The 20,377-nt window shown below is 47.9% G+C and overlaps 3 protein-coding genes across 3 annotated transcripts; 1 reads left to right on the plus strand and 2 right to left on the minus strand.

The window, feature by feature from the left end:
- Positions 1 to 1,726: 1,726 nt before the first annotated feature.
- On the minus strand, positions 1,727 to 3,668 carry UCRPA7_3103 (putative trna pseudouridine synthase protein; the record flags this gene model as incomplete). Its single annotated transcript, XM_007915675.1, has 3 exons — positions 1,727 to 1,898; positions 1,947 to 3,408; positions 3,611 to 3,668. The coding sequence occupies 3 exons, from the start codon at positions 3,666 to 3,668 to the stop codon at positions 1,727 to 1,729; spliced, it is 1,692 nt and encodes a 563-aa protein (XP_007913866.1).
- Positions 3,669 to 6,089: 2,421 nt separating this feature from the next.
- On the minus strand, positions 6,090 to 6,751 carry UCRPA7_3104 (hypothetical protein; the record flags this gene model as incomplete). The annotated part of the gene is made up of 3 exons (XM_007915678.1): positions 6,090 to 6,377; positions 6,428 to 6,570; positions 6,712 to 6,751. The coding sequence occupies 3 exons, from the start codon at positions 6,749 to 6,751 to the stop codon at positions 6,090 to 6,092; spliced, it is 471 nt and encodes a 156-aa protein (XP_007913869.1).
- A 10,961-nt stretch (positions 6,752 to 17,712) lies between these two features.
- Positions 17,713 to 18,862, plus strand: UCRPA7_3105 (hypothetical protein; the record flags this gene model as incomplete). The annotated part of the gene is made up of 4 exons (XM_007915672.1): positions 17,713 to 17,835; positions 17,887 to 18,366; positions 18,437 to 18,509; positions 18,624 to 18,862. 4 exons carry the CDS (start codon positions 17,713 to 17,715, stop codon positions 18,860 to 18,862), a joined length of 915 nt encoding a protein of 304 aa, XP_007913863.1.
- Between the last annotated feature and the right edge of the window lie 1,515 nt (positions 18,863 to 20,377).

Consider the following 20,377-nt stretch of genomic DNA (forward strand, 5'->3'; position numbering starts at 1 on the left):
CATATCTTCCTGCGTGTCTTTCGCTGGTCAGGTCCGCTTTTCGGAGCAAAGCTTGTGAGTCTTTTTGACAAGGCTTGACACTGCCTCTTAGACAGGTTATAAAGCTAATCGAAAGTTCCTGTTGGGTTATAAAATAAGGTGTTCTATTTCGATAGAATGGAAGAGAGTCCCTAGGAGACAGCAAGACAAGGGATGGTACTGAGTCAAAAGCAATGGTTTCGATAGGCCGCGGCGGACGAATTATTAACGCATCGCCATTGTGGCCCACTTAGTTGGAGAGACTCTAGTCCTATCAACGCACGCTAAAACGGGAAATGCGTATCACCTCTGAAGAACGGGAAATTCGTGACTAAAAGCTTCTCAGCGATAAGATAACACTTCATTATTCTGAAATAAGTAGATAAATAGTAACAATAGAAATGCATTGTCTACAGCAAAGTCGACAACGTCGCAAATCATCAGTCGCTTGTAGGCGAAGAGACGTCCCGAAGCACTGAGAACCTCTACCTAGACTCTTGGAGAACTGACATCGACTTCAATTTATGCAGGTGCATCGTCGTTCTGATTGCATCTCTTGACATGCCTACAATATCAATTCTCTTACTAGATGAAAAGCGATAATGAGATACAAAAACTTTGATAAGTATAATGCATTGGATTACTTTTTTTCCCCCTCAAAAAAGGAGTAGTAATAATCCTGGGCAAATGAAGAGTCACGTTACAATCGAGTTTGTGTCGAGGGCCTTTCAGTAGACGCAACATTGGACTCAGGCTGAATTAGACAAATATACACCGGGAGCAAGGGGCACAGCTAGACACGTACACAACGGTCCATCCTACAGGTTCAGCGTAGTATCCGGGAATGCGTCTAGCTTTTCATTCAGATATATAGAGGCAAAGGCTCATTATATAGTCCGCCCATTCTGACAACAGGACCCATAAACATGTCTATTGTCCTTCACATTCTTCTAGGCCAATTTTCAATCGCGCTCAAAGTGTGAAACCGAAAAGAATACGAACGAGAAGTAAATAAGAAGCTGTCTCAAGGACTCTCAATATGCGGATTCTGATATCAATCCTGCCCTTTATACCTGTGTCTTTGGCACTCCCAGCAACAATCACTAGTACTCTCGATTACGGATTTTGGGACGTCAACGTCACAGCACACAATGCAGCATCTGGCTACAAAACAGGAAATGTCTATGCTGAATATTCAGGTACTCCAGGAAAGATCACTCACACCGCCTGGGTGTATAGCCCGGAATACCGCAACACCACAACTACAACGGATGATCCTACTTTCACCGCCTCGCAGTTGAGCTATAGCGGAGACCAAGGTAAAGTTCACATCCGACATAAACCTCGACTGGCCATAGCAGGCTAACATGGTGAAGCCATTACGCTACATCAGACTGTCAAGATTGATGGAGCGGACTTGGCTATTGTGGGCACAGGAAGAATAACTCTCAAGTGTGGTCTGGGAGCAGCCGGCCGTGGATGTGAGGGCTCAGCTCGTGTGGTGGCTAGCGCAGCCTAGTCATGGTCACTTGAGATAGGTCATTGTGCTCGTCATGCATTGCATGAGCAAAAGACATAAGCCATTGGCTGAAGGCGTACATCAGAGAACGGGTATAAAAGTCGATAAGCTACTGTCCCCATCTGTGAATGTAATGCAATTTCAGTCACTATTTTCAAACTACGTGACTGATATGGACAGATCTTCATTTCATCCTTCGCCTTCATTTGGATCGCCATCGTCATCACCGAGTTCTTCGGCCAACTCGCGGGGTACTTCATCCTTGTCCTTTCGCTCATATGAATTTTTGAAACCATGAGCAGTGACCCAGAGGAAATAAGCAGTGGAGAAGTTGTCCAACTGGTTGAAGAATATGTGGAAACTATAAGTGTTAGTGGGTTCTTGCAAGATGATATCAAGGGCTGCTCACGAGTTCTCTTTCTCCTCTACATCCCACATTCGGGTATAAATCTCCTTGTCTTTGAATTCCTGGATTTGCTTGTCATACCTGGAGAAATCGATGGTCGCTTTACCTAGGTCATCGGTGGCTCGTTTGTTGTAGTTTTCAAATACTGGTCGTTCTAGGAGAAGACCGAGACCTGGGGCTTTTGGGATGCTGATATTCCGAGGCTCGTAGCTATCCGTGATCCTGCTAATGGGCGCACCGTAGCGCACACACATGACCGCCATGGCAACCATCTTGCGAATCTGATGCATCATGAAGCTTTGGCCATGGACCTTCAGCGACAGCCATTCAGTGTCGCGTATGAGGATAGGGGTTGGATTGACAACGAATGACTTGATGTGCCGTTTCGCAGAGGGATCTTTGTGCGACTTCTGAACAGTGTAGTTGTGGAAGTTATGCGTCCCGACATAGAGGTCTAGCGCCGACTGAAGTTGCTGCAGACGTGTAGGTGTAACTCGGTAACGACGTTTTGCAGCGACATATGCCGCTTTGATCTCGCGAACAACAAGCTCGGCTGGTGTGAACTCTTTTTTTATCTTTGACAATTCAGCAACGGAGGAGTCTCCATCCTTCGGAGTCTCCTCTGCAGCTCCTAATTCTGTTGTTCCTTCTTCTTTTGGAGCTTCCTCTTTCCTCGCACTGGCATCAAGAGCCTCTTCCTTGGATTTTGACTGCGGCTTTTCGTCGTCGTCGATCTGCTTGTTCTCGGAAGCGTGCAGGAGACGTAAGACCTGTTCCTTAAGTTCTGAGTCGAGCTTCTCGAGGATCGGTTTGATTTCGTTCTCCTCGACGGTCTCCCAAAAGCCCTGTACATCTTCCAGCCTTTGCGACCATTCATCGTAGGTCCCGGTTTCTTTAGCGGCAGCGATGACGTTCTTTCCGAGATAGCTGTCCGGATGAGGAGGGAGAAGCGAGTAGCTCGGCAGTAGGTATTCGTACCATCTCGAATCACACGCCTGATAGCAACTGAAGGCGTTATTTGTCCTTTGAATATCCCATACCCGGATCTGAGCAGGCAGATTGTCGTTGATCTTCTGAACAAGATCGGGATCTTCTATGATCAGCTTTAGAGAGATGACGTTGCCGGCAGCATGGACGCCCTTGTCAGTTCGTGCGCAACGGACCAGGCTCGACTTCTTGGGGTCGTTGGCATTGGCCTTGGAGATTGCGCCGGCAGCTACGAATGCTGCGAAGATGTCGCCCTCGATTGTCTTCTCCTCATGATTGATTTGCATGCCCTTGTAGCCAGTGCCGGCATACCCAACCATGACGGCGACCTTGCGCTTCGGTCGGCGCCCCTCGGCGGCAATCTCGTCGGCACTGAAAGGAATGCTCATTTTGGAAGCGAAGGGCTCGCCATTGTCGTCTAGCTTGCGGCGCTTGTTCTCTTGCCAGTCGCCAACGCGGTCGGATTTCTTGTGTGAACCTCTAGGAGCTGGTCAGTTGCCATTGGCATTGGGCTCCTTGAAGCACAGATTGAAGCAGAAGTAGGAAATATTCTCACTTGTTGCCGTCTTTCCCACGAGGTCGCTTCTGGCCATGACCTCCCCTTTGGTTATTTCCTCTTCGAGGGCCAGGCGCGTTACCTCGACTGCTCTTTTGAGCGTTGAAGGAGGATCTTGCCGTACCATTATTGGCTGTTGATGGAGGTCCGTTGGCGCTGTCGGCTGTAGTAGATGGAGCCATCGTGGTCCTGGAGTCCTTAGAATCCTCCATGGTGCCAGCAGGCGGATCTGGCTCATCACTGCTCATGGTTTCGACAGCTCGGAAGGAAAGTTTTCTGAATTTCAACTTTACTGTGGAGCTGGACCCCTCTGGGCGTGGCTCGTGCTGTGGCTGGTTAGGCAGAGGCCTCTGTTCGCGGTGCTCGCTCTCCACATGCAGCTGCCTGCCAGCTGGTGGGCTTGTTCCGTTTTGATAACAACGATTTTGGATCTCTGGGACAGGCATAAGTGCTCACTCAATCTTGCGTGGTTTCATGATCATGTACCGTCTCATTGACGCTTTCCTACCGAAGCCCAAAGACTCGTTCTATACATCTCACGTTTTCGTTATCGCTGAAGAGCTGTGCATACATGATCTCGTCGACATAACATGTCCCGAGGAACAGAAAGTCATTTTCCAACGGTCTGAGGACATAGGGGACTGTACCACCACGCAAGACGACCACCACATCACCTGAAGCCATGCAAGCCGGGCCAATTCCATACGAACAATGTTCGGTACGAAAGAACCGTCTTTCATCGCAGACTCTGGACGCAGCAATTCGAAATTGTTCCCAGTGATGTTCGACAACTGCAAATGAGTCTGGGTCAGGGGTCACACTCTTGAGACCTGTATGTTCGGCAAGCCTCTGAATAAATCCTGCGAAATCCGAATAGAATTGCGTCACAACATCCTCTTCACTGCCAATTATGTTCGACCAGGTCGAGGTATACCCCGCCGTCAGAGATCTTGCCAATTGACAAAGTTCCCCTACTGGATCGGCTTTGGCTCCAAGATCCTCCCACAGCTCTATGAAAGGATGCTTTGTCGGCTGATCCCAGGTTTCAGCAAATAAATCCATGGTCATGACTTCGCTGACGGATGATACATCGTCAAACTTGATGCCAGAGAGTCCAAGGACGCTCGAGGTGGAGCAATCCCAATATTTCATAGGTTCTTCGCCCCCAGCACACCAGCCAATTTCCTCCCCGGTCAGTGATGAGACATTCATGGAGCGATCCCATCTTGGGGTCCACGATGGGAAGCCGTCGAATACATACGTGGTCGGATGAGATACATAAGAGAGAACGGTAAGTTTGCTAGTACTCTCAATGCATGCGAGAACAACATCCTCATAGACCTGCATGAGAGACTTCTGGTAGTCCACCTCCATTGCGCCAACTCTCACGAGTCCAAGCAAACCATATGCTTTATCTCGGGGATCAGTAGACTCAAAACCGCGAAACTTAGTGAGGGTCTCCAGGAGAAGACCGTCGAAGGCGTACTGGTTGTGCATACAATGAGCATTGAATGCAGGAATGTCCATTATGATACTCGGTGAGTCTTCTGGTAGCTCAAAGTCGTGTCCGACAACCTCATTATTCAGCCATGACGCAGCCACTCCAACTTTCTCCCACTCCACAGTCCTGTTGTCAATCATACACACCGGATCGCGGCCAAGGATTATCTCCTGGACACACCATACTCGAGTGAACCAAGGTCTGGAATAGAACTGGCGAAGTGCCTGCCAACCACACTCATCTGCTCGCATGCTACTCGGCCGTACCGTCAGCAGCTCCGGGTCGTCAGCGCATAAGTAGGCAAGATCGGCATTAGTAGACTGAGCATATTCCACACAAGTCTCGTGAATGGTCCCGATTAACGAGATGGCCGTCTCTGTGTTCTCGTTGTTATCTTTCCCCAACCAGACAACAACGCGAGAAGCCCGGGTGTAAATTTCTCGCATAAGTTGGACCTGGTGGCTGCGCTCGATGGGGTCATCCTGATTGATGCAAATGGCATCTGCCCACACCAATCTCGACTCATATGGGTGTACTAAATGCAGTAGTGCATCGTGGAGATTTACAGTTATTTCAAAGATTTGACTGTTGCATGTGATCGGCCTCTTCGCGTTTGGGTCGCCCCAGACATAGGAGAGCGCTTGGAACGACAGTGCATCATCCAGGCTTGCTTCCTTTGTACGCGCCTGTATTGGGGACACACTCGATCCTGGGAGAAGCTCAAGCAGTCTGATACGCCGTTTACGGAGGCAACGCTCATAAACCGGAGAATCCATGCTAGGGGTGCCTGTGGTGGTAAGTAGAATTCTCAACAGATAGCATATACAGGGTCACCCCACACCCAGCCCCAAAATTCTCCGCAGAAGTCCTTACGCGGATTGGCCGCTACTACGGCATTATATCCCGTTTGGAGGTACGACTCTAAGATCAGTCTAGGAAAGAATCGCGCGGTTACTTTTAATTCCGAAACTCAGAGCACGAAGACTAACGCAAATGACAAGTCTTAATCTATTTTCTGACTATAGATATGGTCCGTGGCGGAGTCCAGTTCGGTCTCAAACTCCGTTCAAGGTAGTAATAAATCCAAGCCACTCCGAGGAATTTATTGTGAAGTAGTTCCCTGTGAGGCAGCCACAGCCCCCTCCACGCGGCCAGGCTCGAGAGTCTCTAGCGGGCCAGCAACATATTCCCCGAAGCCGCCGCCTTCACTCACAAGTTTCTGTCGTGACTGACTTCGTATCTGGTTCAGCAGCTGCACAACTGTCTGTACCTCCGAGTCAATCTGCTCCTCTGCTTCTCTCTCGCCCTCGCCTGGCTTGCGTAATGGGCCCACAACCCATAGCTCGCGCAACTGACGAGTCAGCGCGAGGAGATCCTCGACCGACTTGATCTGTCCAAGGAGTTAGCCAATGTCTCTTCATTAAGAACGATACCGCATACCATGCCCTGTGTCTCAACGTCCATGGTCATGCTATGGTACGCAGCCTGGCCGGTAGATGCCTTATTGGTGATGCGCTCCGTCGTGACCAGTATCAGGTTGCGAAAACGCTCCAGCACATCTGCGATGATCTTCTCTTCCCGATCTGCCGTAAAGTCAGCATTTCAGCCACTGGAGGAAGATACATGAGGTAGCAGAAGGGGTGTCAGGGCGCTCATGAGGAAGACACGGAACGAGTCCAGACGCATGCGATCCCTAGTCGATGACGAGTTGGAAAGTGACATACCCATCAAATTCGCAGCGACCGCCTGCTGATTGCGGTCCATCTTGAAGTAGGAGCTCTGGACTTCATTTGCGTATCACAAAGCCCGCTTTAGGTGATGACTGTGGCTCGGCCGCTCGGTACAGCACGGAACAGGCAAGTCAGTGATAGATAGAGATGAACTAAAGCTGTTTTGAGGGCGATTTGGAGGCTAGAGATTGGATCGGCAAGGGCGACACTAGTGCTCTTTTCGGCATGGCGTGAAGCAAATGCAGCTTGGCACGTGACCTTGCCATTCATTCTGACTTCCTCATTTCGGTGAGAAGCAACAAACGGCAAGGAGGTGCCGGTTTGCGTTGCGATGAGACACAAAAGACCGTATTACAGATTGAGTAGCCGGCCATACAAGTCCGGCTCCGGGCGGTAGGGGTGAAATGACAACTCTGACAAGTTCAGCTCGCCAGGGGCTGGTGGCGGAGCAGCATTCGGAGATGGAGAAAAGCACCGACCCGTGAAAAGCTTATGAGACACCATTTCCACCGAACAATTTGTCCGAGCAACGTAGTGGCCCCATCAGAATAGCGACGACTTGATCCGTTTGATTTCATTCATGAGGAAGTATTTCAAGGCATGATTGTTATAAAAAATAAAAGGAAGAGGAATGTTAGACAAATTTACCGTGGAGGTTCGTCCGGCTAACCTCCGTAGTGGCAGCACAACTAAAAATATCCCAACCGGTTACTTGCAGGCGGGACAAGAACAGTCTAAACCACATTTTCATCTCGAGAACGGATCTTCCTAGAACTGGAACGCCTTAGCATGAGCTTAACTACATGCGGTTTGCACAATGGGTCGACACGACGGGAGGTGCCGTACACACATATGAGGGCTGGGGCCGATGGGATTTCATGATGTTTTACCTGCTCTTTATCTTTACACGCGTATTACGTTGCTAGGTGCCTTGTTGGAACTGGAAGGACTAGCACTTATGCACCAGCAGCTATTATGCATAGTGAGGGAACCAATGTGAGAAGTAGGAGGCAGTGCTTGGGCGGCCCCTGCATGCAGGGATGTCCTCAACCCCGAATACAAGTATAAGTTAGCGTCCAACCGTTAGTCGGGAATCAACGCGATTGGGCAACCACACACCTGCCAATCGCGCCGTGGTCCAGACCCTCGCGCCTAAGGGGTACGGTCAGTCTAAATAGTTCCTTTAGAATGGAAAGGCAGATGCGCGTATCGCTAGGGCTCTTCTGTTCCATGCATTTCTCCTGCTTCAATTTGTAAACACGAAAAGGGGGCAGAGGCTGAGCAGGGGGTGGCACGTCAACCATCCAGGGCGCACCGCACTTAGCGGCTCGAATTGGTTCTACTGATAAGGCTTTGCTTCCTCTTGAAAATGTCGACGTAGATATCTCTACCGAAAACAAAAGCTTATTTTGGAGTTTGTTGTGTTATTCTCTCACTTCTTCTCTTTGTAGACCCACGATCATTACTGCTTCCTCTGCATCTTTTCCGAGTTGCTTCGACTTCATCGACTTCATGGCATTCGATACTGGCTTTAAGTTTTATCAATATGACCCCTCGTTTGCTGCAGCGGTCGCATTTATTGCGTTCTTTGGTATAGCAGCGCTTTGACATCTGTGGCTTATCATCAAGAGTAGGACGTGGTCTTTCATCCCGTTCTTTATTGGTGTTGTGTGTAAGTTACACGTCGATATTCCTATTCCAGGTCATAGTGGCTAACGTAAGGGTTGTTTAAAGTTGAGTGCGTCGGATATGTTGGACGTGCTATCTCAGCAAAAGAGACGCCGGACTGGACCAAAAATCCCTATATCATTCAAAGCGTTCTACTCCTCCTAGGGCCGACACTCTATGCCGCGTCAATATACATGGTGCTCGGACGGTTGATTCGACTCCTAGACGCGGGACAATATTCGATGATTAGGCCAACGTGGTTGACGAAGGTCTTCGTTCTTGGCGATGTCTTGTCATTCCTCGCACAAGGAGCTGGTCAGCCTTCTTCTCCAAGGTGTTGTCGAACGTGTGACTGACACTTTCTAGGTGGCGGAATGCTGGCAACCGCCAAAACGGCCGATGATTTGTCGCTTGGCGAAAACATTATCTTGGGTGGTCTCGGTATTCAGATTATCTTCTTCGGGTTCTTCATGGTCGTCACAGTCGTCTTTCATGTACGAATCGTCAAGATGCCTACCGCCCAATCCTACTCCGTCGCTGCCGACTGGCGCAAGTTTCTTTACGTGCTTTACTTTTCGAGTTTCCTGATCATGGTACGATCTCTGTTTCGTATGGCAGAGTTCGGTTTGGGGTCAGATGGCGCATTGATGAAGAGCGAAATATACGTGCTCGTGCTCGACGGTGCACTCATGGCCCTAGTTGCTGCCGCGTTTATCTGGTTACACCCAGGACAGATCATTAGTGGCTACAAAGACTTGGACAAACAGGCAGATGCAGAAAGCCAGTCAGAGTCCTACCTAATGGAAGACTCCCGCCGCAATCCACATATTTCGCAAGAGACGGGTTACCTTGGAGCTCACGGAAGACCGACTAATTACACGTATCAGAGATAAATCTTTGAAACAGGCTTCTTTTAGCATGATGCCTGTCACCTGGTCATACCTTGCCTAGTTGTTAAGACAGCGCAACACGACTTGACTGCACAGGAGTTTATCAAATTTCTGACTTATGGTTCCGATTTCTATTCAAAGGAAAGATATCATGGTCTAGGCGTAATTTCTTTTTATGGAGATGCACGGAAGGCAAGATGGAATGTAAACTATAGTAAGACATGGAAATGAATTAGGACAAGGTGGCGACACTCGAGGGTCTCTATTAAAAAGATTGGCATGTAATAGTTCCGAAGTCATGACATAATAATACAAAGCTGCCTACTTACGACAAGACAATGAACTGTGCCGAGAAAGGTCGAGGCGTGATGACATGCCTCACTACCTAGATTCAAGGCCAGTATTGAAGTTTCTGTAGTCAACAAAGCCTTAAGTTGTTAGCCAGCTGAACGCTCCTGTACAGCCCGACATGCAGATACATGCTAGTGTACTTTCACATCGGCACATTTGGGATGATAGTGTCAAGTGTCTCATTGCATAATGTGGCGCATAGCTGGTGTGTCAAGATCGACGTCTTTGATCGGGTGTGACGGTGAGAGAATGTGGGGAATCCTTGTGTGAATCCCGGTTTGGGTAACCATGACCAACGGTTCTGCTTCCGAAAACCCCTGATTGCGTTGCTTCCGAGACCTTTCTGGAAGTCCATGGCTTCATATTAACAACTTCTCCACAATTGCCTTCCCGTTACCTACCACACTCACCAGACGTTCATAATTTTCTTACACAGCATTTATCCGCCGAGGCTAAGCCGGCACGAAGGCATGTCTAGCTGCTGACATCGGGTTCTTGTCTCCGTTAACGTGGTGGTTATTGCCATTGAAATGGACATTTGCATGGCGATACAAAATGCGGCCCAATTGTGAGGTGAAAGAGAATTGCGCGACGGTGTCCGGCCTGAATATGTATTATGCATTACCTTTGACAATTGTGCGGATCAAGAGGTACCCTCACAAAGATGCATCGATTCACCGTCCGCGCTGTTCAGATTTTGCATCCTTCCGGCGCTGAAATTGCAAAGATCAGCGATCATGGGGTATTTAACTTAATAGAATCAAATATACCAGCCCGCTTTTCATCTATCTCCAACCATAATACACGACATCAGTTATGCGTTCTCCCGACCCACCGTTAGTCTGTAGACACTCGGGGTTGTTACGTGAGTATGAATAGTTGTCCTCTTGGCACGTTCCCATCCCGCTTCATCAGATCTACTCATATATGTTGATCTGTTATGCCTTCTTATGACTGTCTGTGACACGGCAGGACTTTTACTCACGGCTGAACCAAGATGTCGGCCCCTATCTTTTCCCGGTTTCTCGCTGCTGTGTTGATTGTTTGTTCAGGCTTGTGGCGTCTAACCAGCGCTCACTCACACATCAACTACCTCATAATCAACGGGGAACTATTCCCTGGATTCAACCCGAAGATTACCACCAACCCAGCAAATACAATCGGGTGGTTTACTACAGCTGCTGATGATGGCTTCGTACCTCCTTCTAATTACTCTACTGCCGACATAATCTGCCACCGTGATGGTGCTCCACCAAAAGCTCACGCTCCAGTGAAAGCGGGCGATAAGATTCATCTCCAGTGGAATGGATGGCCCAAGTCCCATCAGGGTCCAGTCATGTCTTACTTAGCCTCCTGCGCTGGACAGCTATCAGGCTGTGCCACTGTTAATAAGAACAACCTCACCTTCTTCAAAATCGATAATAGCGCTCCAACATTTCTGAACGAGAGTGGTGGACCACCGGGATACTGGGCGACGGATGTTTTGATTGCGAGCAATAACAGCTGGCTGATCGAAATCCCCCCCGGAATAGAGCCCGGACCATACGTTTTGAGACATGAGATTATTGCATTGCATTATGCAGCGAGGCCAGACGGCGCCCAGAACTATCCACAGTGTTTCAATCTCTGGGTGACGGGGAATGATACGGCACATGCTCCGGCGATTACCGAAGGTGTTGGAGAAGGACAGGGCACAAAGCCAACCTCATTTTATAAAGCTGCTGATCCTGGAATTAGCATCAATATATCCTCGTCATTGATAACGTACCAGATCCCTGGACCGACTGTAGTGAGTGGAGCAGTGCCGGTACCTATAAAGAGTCAGACTATGAGCCTATCACGAACAACGGGCATACCAGTTTTGGTGACTGGAAGCAGTACAGTGCCATTTCCGGCGGCAACAAGCTAGAGTTGCTAAGTAATTTTATCAAGAATCCTTGTCAATATACATTATCTATAAAGACAAATGAAGATGCTCATACTGTTTGATCATTTGAACATTTTCTTGTTCAGGTTTTGTCTACTAAATAGGCGCTATTCGTATTTGATGAGTATTTTCGTGTCCTGAGACGAGGTTGATGCAACTACTCAGCAATGGTGGTAGCCCCTTGATGACCTCGCACTTGCCTGACTTGACTTCGGTTCAGCTCTTACTTTCATTCTGGTCATAGCGGCATTCTACCAACACATGCAATCACCATCAAAGAGAACCCAAGGCGACAAATACATACCGACAGGACAGATGGCTTGTTTCCTGCATAGTGATCGGAACAGACCATCATCCTCCTCAGAGCAGCTGGCTGGGTAGACCCAGGTCGCTATTAGAGACTATTTGAAGTGATGTGTAATCTCTTCCATCTTTTGCCTCGTAATGTGCAGCTGAATATGGATCGGCATCGTGATTTGCACAGACGGCATGATGCTTCAGTGGCTGGATCCCCTTTCTTGGCAGGCGCAATATTATGCCAATCACATAGCCTCATTTGAATCAGCGTTTGTGACTTATAACGATTGTGTGACAAAATAGATATGATGGCTGGGTATGTCTCACAATAATTTCCCGCGTGTGGGTTGGAGCTGCTGAAGCTGCCATCAGTCAATAAGCTTATCTGTAGTATTACTGCAACTCGTGTACGCTTGCCTCGGTTTGGCTGCTGTTGATCAAAGTCTCATACCTCCTTTGCTAACAGTTGAACTGTCAGGATGTAGGAACAAGCGGTTACTCATTCCGTCAATCGCCCCCTGACAGCTATATGGATTGTTTTTCTAGAACTAAAGCGAACAAACAAACTCCCTTACGCAAAGAGGCGTTGCGCCCACCTACTACTATTGAGAATGTGCGCGCAACATGGTTCATTTTCTTGTCAATCGGGCGCCACACGGGTCGGTCCTTCGCCCGCTTCAGCGCAGCCATTATAAAGAATGTTCTGGGGACTTTGTTATATGCATCATCCCCTGAGCAGACAAATGATGTGCGAGGTCAAGTTCTAGTTTAGCCCTAGGTTCCTCCTACTTCATTTATTTCAGGATTGGGTCGATCTCAGTGCTGCATTCTGGACAACGGTCAACGCCAGAGGTTATTAGACTTCTGGAATTGATGCTTTTTGCATATCAAAAGCCATAGTCATGTTTCGCAATATGTTTTTCTTCGTGCTTTGCATGTCAGCGCTCCTTGGGATTTCACTTGGTCACCGCGATTCACAACGAAAGTGCAAAGCTATCCCAGGCACTCCGGAATGGCCATCAAATAGCGATTGGAAACGTCTCAATGCAACCCTAGCCGGGAAGCTTCTCCAGCCATCTGCACCAGGAGGAGTGTGTCATCCAGAACAGAAAAACTATGATCCAACTAAATGTCCTGCCGTCCAACAAGGGTGGACGCAATATCAATTTCATCAGAATGACCCCGTTTCGAGTATGTGGAACCAGTGGAACAATGACACTTGCCTTCCAGTGGTCACTGCTCCATGCAGCGGTACTGGATACCCCGTATATGTCATCAACGCCACCAACGCTCTTGACGTTAAAGTCGGAGTTGATTTTGGTTAGTCGACTTTGCGGAACCCCAAAAGCCCTGACTAATATCTTGCAATAGCAAAAGATCATAACATTAGGTTGATTGTTAAAGCGACCGGACACGACTATATCGGTCGTTCCAGTGCTCCCAATTCTCTCTCCATATGGACCCACCATATGAAAGGTGTCAAAGCCCACGACCGTTTCAAGTTGAACGGATGTAAGATCACAATACAGCATAGTGCTGTCACTGTAAGTGGCGGTTCTGATATGGGGGAGCTATATCGCGAACTCGATAAAATCAATCAGACAGTAGTCGGCGGAAACGGAGAGACAGTCAGTGCTGCTGGGTATCTGACATCTGGGGGACACTCTATCCTGAGCCCGCGATATGGTCTTGGGGCCGACCAAGTTCTTGAAATAGAAGTGGTGACACCGCAAGGGAGGATTGTGACTGCTAATGAGTGCCAAAACCAAGACTTGTTTTGGGCTCTGAGGGGAGTATGTCCTGACGCTCTAGGCCTAATTGAACTAACTGAGACTAACCGGCGTTCTTAGGGTGGCGGCTCAACATTTGGCGTTTTGACTTCGATTACTATGAAAACCTTTCCGACTCCACAGCTTTTACAAGGGACAATTGCGTTCTTCACAGACCCGGATAATCCCCATACATTCGAGTTCGTGTCCTATGTCATTTCGCAATTTCCCTATCTTGAACGGAATGGGGTGTCTGGCTATTCATTTGCATTTAAATCATTTCCGAATCCTCTCAACAGTGCAGTCTTAGTCAGCGGTATTGGTTTGAGCATGGTCATTCAAGACACCCAAAACGAGGACGACATGAGGAAGATATGGAAACCACTTTTTGAGCATGTAAACAATACATGGACCAACGTGACCTTCTTGGAAATATACAGAAAGTATCCTACACAGTTGGCGTGGTTCGACGAAAACAAAGATACACAGAAAGCCGGCTCAGATCAGTATATAGGCTCACGATTGTTGGATGTTGATGCTATCACGAAGAATCTGACGGCTCTGTCTCTTGTATTCAAGAGTCTGTCTGCTGGTGGTTCCGCAAGTGCATATTTGGTCACTGGCAAGGGCGTCTGGGATGCCAAACCTCGAGGTGGGGGGAACTCTGTTTGCCCAGCCTGGCGCAGGGCAATTGTCCACGCAAGTAAGTGTTGTCAGACCGTTCTTCAGTTCCTGGTTATTTATATTTTACTGCAGCAACTGGCATCGAATTTGCACCATTGAACTACACGGCCAAAATCGAGGCACAGAAGACAATCAACGGGAGGCTGGAGTCAGTCAGAAGGCTGGCCCCGAATATGGGTGTCTATCAGAATGAGGTGAGTGTCGACTTCAAGGTTCTCCTTAGCGGGATAAGAGACGTTGACTCGTGTAGGCATATCCCTACGAACCGGACTTCGGTCAACAATTTTGGGGGGGAAATTACCCCAGGCTCCTGGCAATCAAGCGCAGCTTTGACCCAACTGATGTCTTTTGGTGCAATCCATGTATCGGGAATGAACGCTGGATGGAAATGGATAACAAGTTATGTCAAAAGTAAAAGAGGTTGGGGAGCTAGCCACTATATCATGATACATTCTGCGATGGAAAATGAATCACAACTGTAGGGGGATCTAACTTACTGATCAGGGGTAGAAGATGTTATCAACAAGAGTTAATAAATCACCATGTTGCTAAGGAACTACAGCCCGGGTTTCTGTTAAGGGTCAGTCGTCACAGTCGGGCTAGCCGCTTTTGAATTCTCCAAGGAAAGTGAAAGACCATGAGCTCGTCAATCTTTCCCTGAGCATCAGTGTAATAGATAATCTTTTTCAGTTTCTGGCTACAAAAACCTGTGCCCATGCCTGTTACCTGAGAATCTTCAAGCATTTACCATTTCCGAGCGACCGACACCCGACCTAGTGCTGGCGCCCTGTGGTTTCAGTCAGAACGGAACAATATTGACATCAGTTATTAAAGCCATTATTCCAGCCCGTTTGATATCATCGCATAGCTGTGAGTCGCTATGTTTCACCAGCTCCTTCTAGACCAAATGGGGGGTTATCCCGGCTAGCCCGTGGGCACGTCGGGAGCTCAATGTCTTACATATCGACGGAGCAGCTGCCGCGATTGCTAACCTTTCTCCTTTATCTTACCATACCGACACTAGTAAGAACTTTCGTAAGTCTGTTAACATCCATGTGGAGACACTATGCAGACCCATACCGAACGTTGTCTACGATGGCCTATCAACTGGTTGACGAACCTATAATTTTATGTCATTCTGACCTGTCAGTAAATAATCATCTGTGCCCGGGATCAATCATACAAGTGACTGGAGGGCTGGGCTGAACCCACGCTTCTGGAGCTGACCGGTTAAGAAAATGTTGTGGCGGGAGTCTAGAACCAAGTAGGTTTCAACAGCGGGACATATGTGTCAAATATCGACTCAAGAATAAAGTTTCCATGTGAAACAAACCCAATTCGCATTTCTCATGGCTTATTGGGGCTGACTGAAACAGCCTATGGGGCGCCTAGAGCCGCCACTTATACAGCTCGAAAAGGTATTGATTTTCAGGCCAAGAGATCATGGCAATTGTAATTAGGCAACGAGAGAGGATGGTTAGACTCAACTCAGATAGACTAGTACCTTTGATGTATATATAATAGGAGAGACTTTCATGGCTACATCAAGACACAAACCTGCACACAGGCAAAGGCAGTCAGAAAAAGCAAAACGGGAGCTGCTTGTGCTGCTTACCTATTTAAGGCGCATCGATTCTTCAGTGTCACTTTCTAATTTCTATTAATAATCTCAAGTTCACGATGGCTGCTCAGCCAGTTACAAATCCAATCGTTCCAGAGACTCGTCTTCCATCTTTGGAGGATTCCATCAAGGAGCTTGGTGAACGTATCAAAGATCCCAGCAGCGATCTTCCTGCAGAAGAACTGCCTGGGCTTGACAAGCTCATAGATGATTGGTACGATGAGAAAACTTATGTGAGCGAAGAGGCATTTGCTCGGAGAATACTCCAGGTTTTCCAAAATTCCAATCATAACGAGGTATACAAAGACGTGGTGGATAAACTTCCATCAGAAGTACATAAGACCACCCTTGAAGACTTTGTCTCTGGGAGAATTACTGCTGAAGATGCGGGAAAAGCGCTTGCACTCGAGGCGCCGACGGTGCAGACACATACCGAGGAGGTACTAAGCGAGGCAGCTCCTCTGATGAGCTCTACTTTGAGCTTGTCCAAGCAAGTGAATACTTCAGAGACAAAGAAGATCCGAGTGAGTTTAGCCTTTACACATTTCATGGTCCGGATCTAATCTGCCCAGGGGCAAGCCGATGACCAGCTATTTGAGAACTGGGGTCGCACTGTGAAAAATACACCAGCGATTACGTATTACCCCGAGAATATTGCAGAAGTTCAAACTATCGTGCTTGATGCCGTAAAAAACAACATGGGTGTTAGAGTGTCTGGTTTTCGTAAGTGCTAGAATTTCTGGTGTTTCCGCCTTCTAATCAAGCGTAGGTCACTCCTGGGCTCCAGTTTTCGGGCGAAATAATAGCAAAGGTCAAAAGAACAACGGAGATGTGCTTATCTCGACTTTGTCCTACCGCAATGCAGCGGTTCTACCTAATTTCACCTCACTGCCTTCCAGCCTTTGGCAACCCAAAAGCACCGAACTCAATGATATCAGGGAGGTAGATGCTACTTACGTGGGAGGTCAACCTCTTACAGGGGGCCGTAAATACGTTCGTGTAGGCACGGCTACAACTAATGAGCAATTCCGGCGTTGGTGCATCGACGAAGGCCATGTAACTTTACCACTAAATATTATTGAGGTGGAGATCACTTTCGGTGGCAGCAACGCAACTATTTGGTATGTTACATGACAACACATTTTGAAGTCTAGCTGACGTTAAAGTCACGGAGCTGGTATTACCCATCCGACACTCAGTGACCTCGTTCGATGTATCGAGTACATCGATGTCCACGGGCAATTACGTACTGTCAACATGACCAATCCGGACCTGATGAAGGCCGCAAGTGGATGCTTTGGACTGCTTGGTGTTGTAACTCATATCACTCTCGAGTGCGACGCGATGTCCACGGCAGTTATGCGTCCGACGAAATTGGACGTCATTGACGCAATCCCACCGCCTCCCGACATGAAAAACTCGGAAATCCCTGAAGTCTTGCGTAAAGATCGTACAGACCAACAGAAGCAGACTGCTCAGGCAAACTTCGAGCGTCGTGCAAACAATGACTTCTATGCCGAATGGTTTTGGTTTCCATATTCCAGTAAGGTATGGGTCAATACATGGTCAACAGATAACAATACAAAGGATGTCGTCAACTATCCGAGTAACGCAAAAACTTTCATACAGGTCATAGGAACCGCGATTATGAATATGGGGCAGAATATATTGCAGAAAATTGATGCACTCCAGGCCAAACCTTATGCGCAGACCGCGTTTCTGTGTCAGTACTGATATCATTTCCTACCTTATTGACATTGGACTGAGAATAGAAAAGCTTGGCTAGCAATGAAAAACCTCGATGAGCGGAAGGAGAACGAAAAGCCGATAAGGACGTTGCTTCCCAATGCTCTTCACTTTCAACGAGGTGTGCAAAACATTCGGGTACGAGACATGGAGGTGGAGCTTCCGGTGAGTCTTCTACAGTAAACATGCTGAGATCTACACTAACCTTCGTACCAGCTTCATGCTAAGAAAGGCTCGACCAGTGAGCGCGACTACACTAACGTTCAGCGTGCTTGGTGGGACGCAATCAAGGCATGCTATGATAGTGTTCACAACTGTCCCCAGAGAATGCCCTTGGAAATGCGCATAATGGGATCTAGCGAGATTACCATGGCACCACAGCGAAATCACAAGCTCGGGACATGCGCAATTGAAATCTTGACTCTGAAAGTAGTCGCTGATATTTGGGAACCATATGCCCAACAAGTTCTGAACAAATGGGCTAGCTACAAGGACAACGATAACAACCCTGTTGTTATTAGACCGCATTGGGCTAAAGAATGGTACCCCTATAATATTGATGGCAAGCCCTGGATCGAAAAGCTCAAGAATGATACCTACAAGAACGAAATTGCCGAGTTCAAGGGTTTGTTAGCGGCAGTCGGCAAACTTCATGGCTGGACCCTTGCAGATCTTAAGAAGACGTTTTCTAACGAGGTTTTGGACTATCTGTATTTGGATGGTGTCTGATATTCTGATAAAGGAATTATTGATTGATGCCCCATAGAAAATTGCTAAGGCAGCGCTGCTCAGCTTGAAGCAGCAAGCGCTATCACCTCTGACGACCCAACTCAATTCTGGTATGCTTCAGTTTTATCTCTTAGTTTCTGATATGCCTAGCATAATGAATTGGCCTGATTAAATATTGGCCAGAAATTGATAGTCTAATCTACTGTACTTCTATGATCCACTAGAACTTCTTTTGAAACTTGAGGTCTTTGATATCATCACGACCATCGACCCGAACGCGCGAACTACGAATATCGGATCTCGCCAAGAGCTTCTCATATACTACAGAGAACTCTGTGGCGCTGGTTACTCCATGCTGTTTAGCATCCTCGTCTACCTCAACTCGGAAGGCAAGATAAATTTCATTAAAGCGGACACTTGTGTTCTCATTCTCACGGGAAGCCGCCGTGGCCATGGAGTATAAAGGGCCTTGAGTCATAGCCGGTAGCGGATAGATAGCTAAGTCTCCCTGTGACCCAGTGCATAGTGTCCATGTGGTGGCAGGGTTGTTCTGCTCCAAGAGGTAGCCGATAGTTTCACGATAAGCAACTGAGATATCTCATTAGAAGGCCACAGGGCGACAGGAGAATGGGAAATATATACGAAAGTTGGCTTGAAACCCGGAGCCCATGTTTCGTTGCAGCTGGCCTGGGCTGATATCTTTGAGTGGCAATGGTATGTATTCAGGTCCAACTTCAATCTACGTTAGTGATTAGGATGCTTGACGGTAGTACAGGGTACCAACCACAGGAGAAAACATGCTGAAAAGCTGGCAACTTGCCGGCTCGGACCTGCTCAACGACGCCTCGCACGCCAGATTCGGAGACAACATCGGCCTCCGTGAAAGTGATTCCTTCAGAAGTTCCCACGTGCTTAATGAGCTTGTCCGCCGAGGTCTGGCTTCTAACAATGGCCAGAACATTGCGCTTAGAGCGCAATGCTGCCTTGACGACCGAGACGCCAATGTTTCCGGTTCCCCCTACTAGTAGAACAGTCTCCATTGTGATTAGAAATGGCAATCAGAACTTGAATATCTTTGCAGAGCTCAAGCCATTTCTCATATGAGAATCTGATCTCTTTTTATATTGTCGTTCTATATCACCAAGATGGACATAAATACTTGCCAAATTCATATTAGTCCCCTTTATTTCATAGTGCCGAGGTGGACATAAATGCTTACCATATTCAATTTAGTTCCCTTTTCGGAGGTCGGTGTCTTGGCGTTTCCGCAGCTGGGAGTGGAGATGACAAATCGTCGAGATGTCGGAGGCTTTGCATACCAGCCGAGCTTGAGATACACGAGAGCTACCTGACCTAAATTGCGCGGACGCAAGAGCTGTGGAGTGCCTGATGATGCGTTTTGTGATCGTGGGTGAGGCTGAGGCGTAGTAGGCTTCTTGTGTGTATAATACTAGAAAACCCTTCTGTCGCGATTTCGCCTGCCCGAAATAACAGCCCAAACTCATGAACCCTGTTAACTGATTCTTGCTGTCTGTGACCTTGAAGTCATGCGGCTCCAGGAGACCGAATTGCTGATTAGCCGTACTGATGTTTCTTTGAGTCGGCAGTAAATAGGCGAGTCGTATATGCCTCTGGTCACGCAATGTTTCGAATTGTCATCCAAAACGGAGTCGGAGCTTTGACAATTGCAGGCTTATATGCATGCTTAGATACACAAATAAGGTAGAGGTGGAAGGGCAGCAAGAAGAAAATTCAACGATAGGTACATGCGGCATCCGCATTTTGCTATGTCTCGAATGTAGATGATCTCTGTGGTGACCTCATGTTGGGGCCGCCCCAGGGTAAGCGGACAGCGATTAAACCGCTTATGGACCAGAGTATGCCCCTTTCATCTGTGCAGAGCTTCTTCCGAGTATCTCGCGGTCATGTGCTGGAAGTCATCTGGTTAGAGTGCACCAGAGATAACCCCAAAAAGGTT

The sequence above is a fragment of the Phaeoacremonium minimum genome (assembly GCF_000392275.1).
Source record: "Phaeoacremonium minimum UCRPA7 unplaced genomic scaffold PA7_03_scaffold_224, whole genome shotgun sequence".
NCBI lineage: Eukaryota > Fungi > Ascomycota > Sordariomycetes > Togniniales > Togniniaceae > Phaeoacremonium > Phaeoacremonium minimum.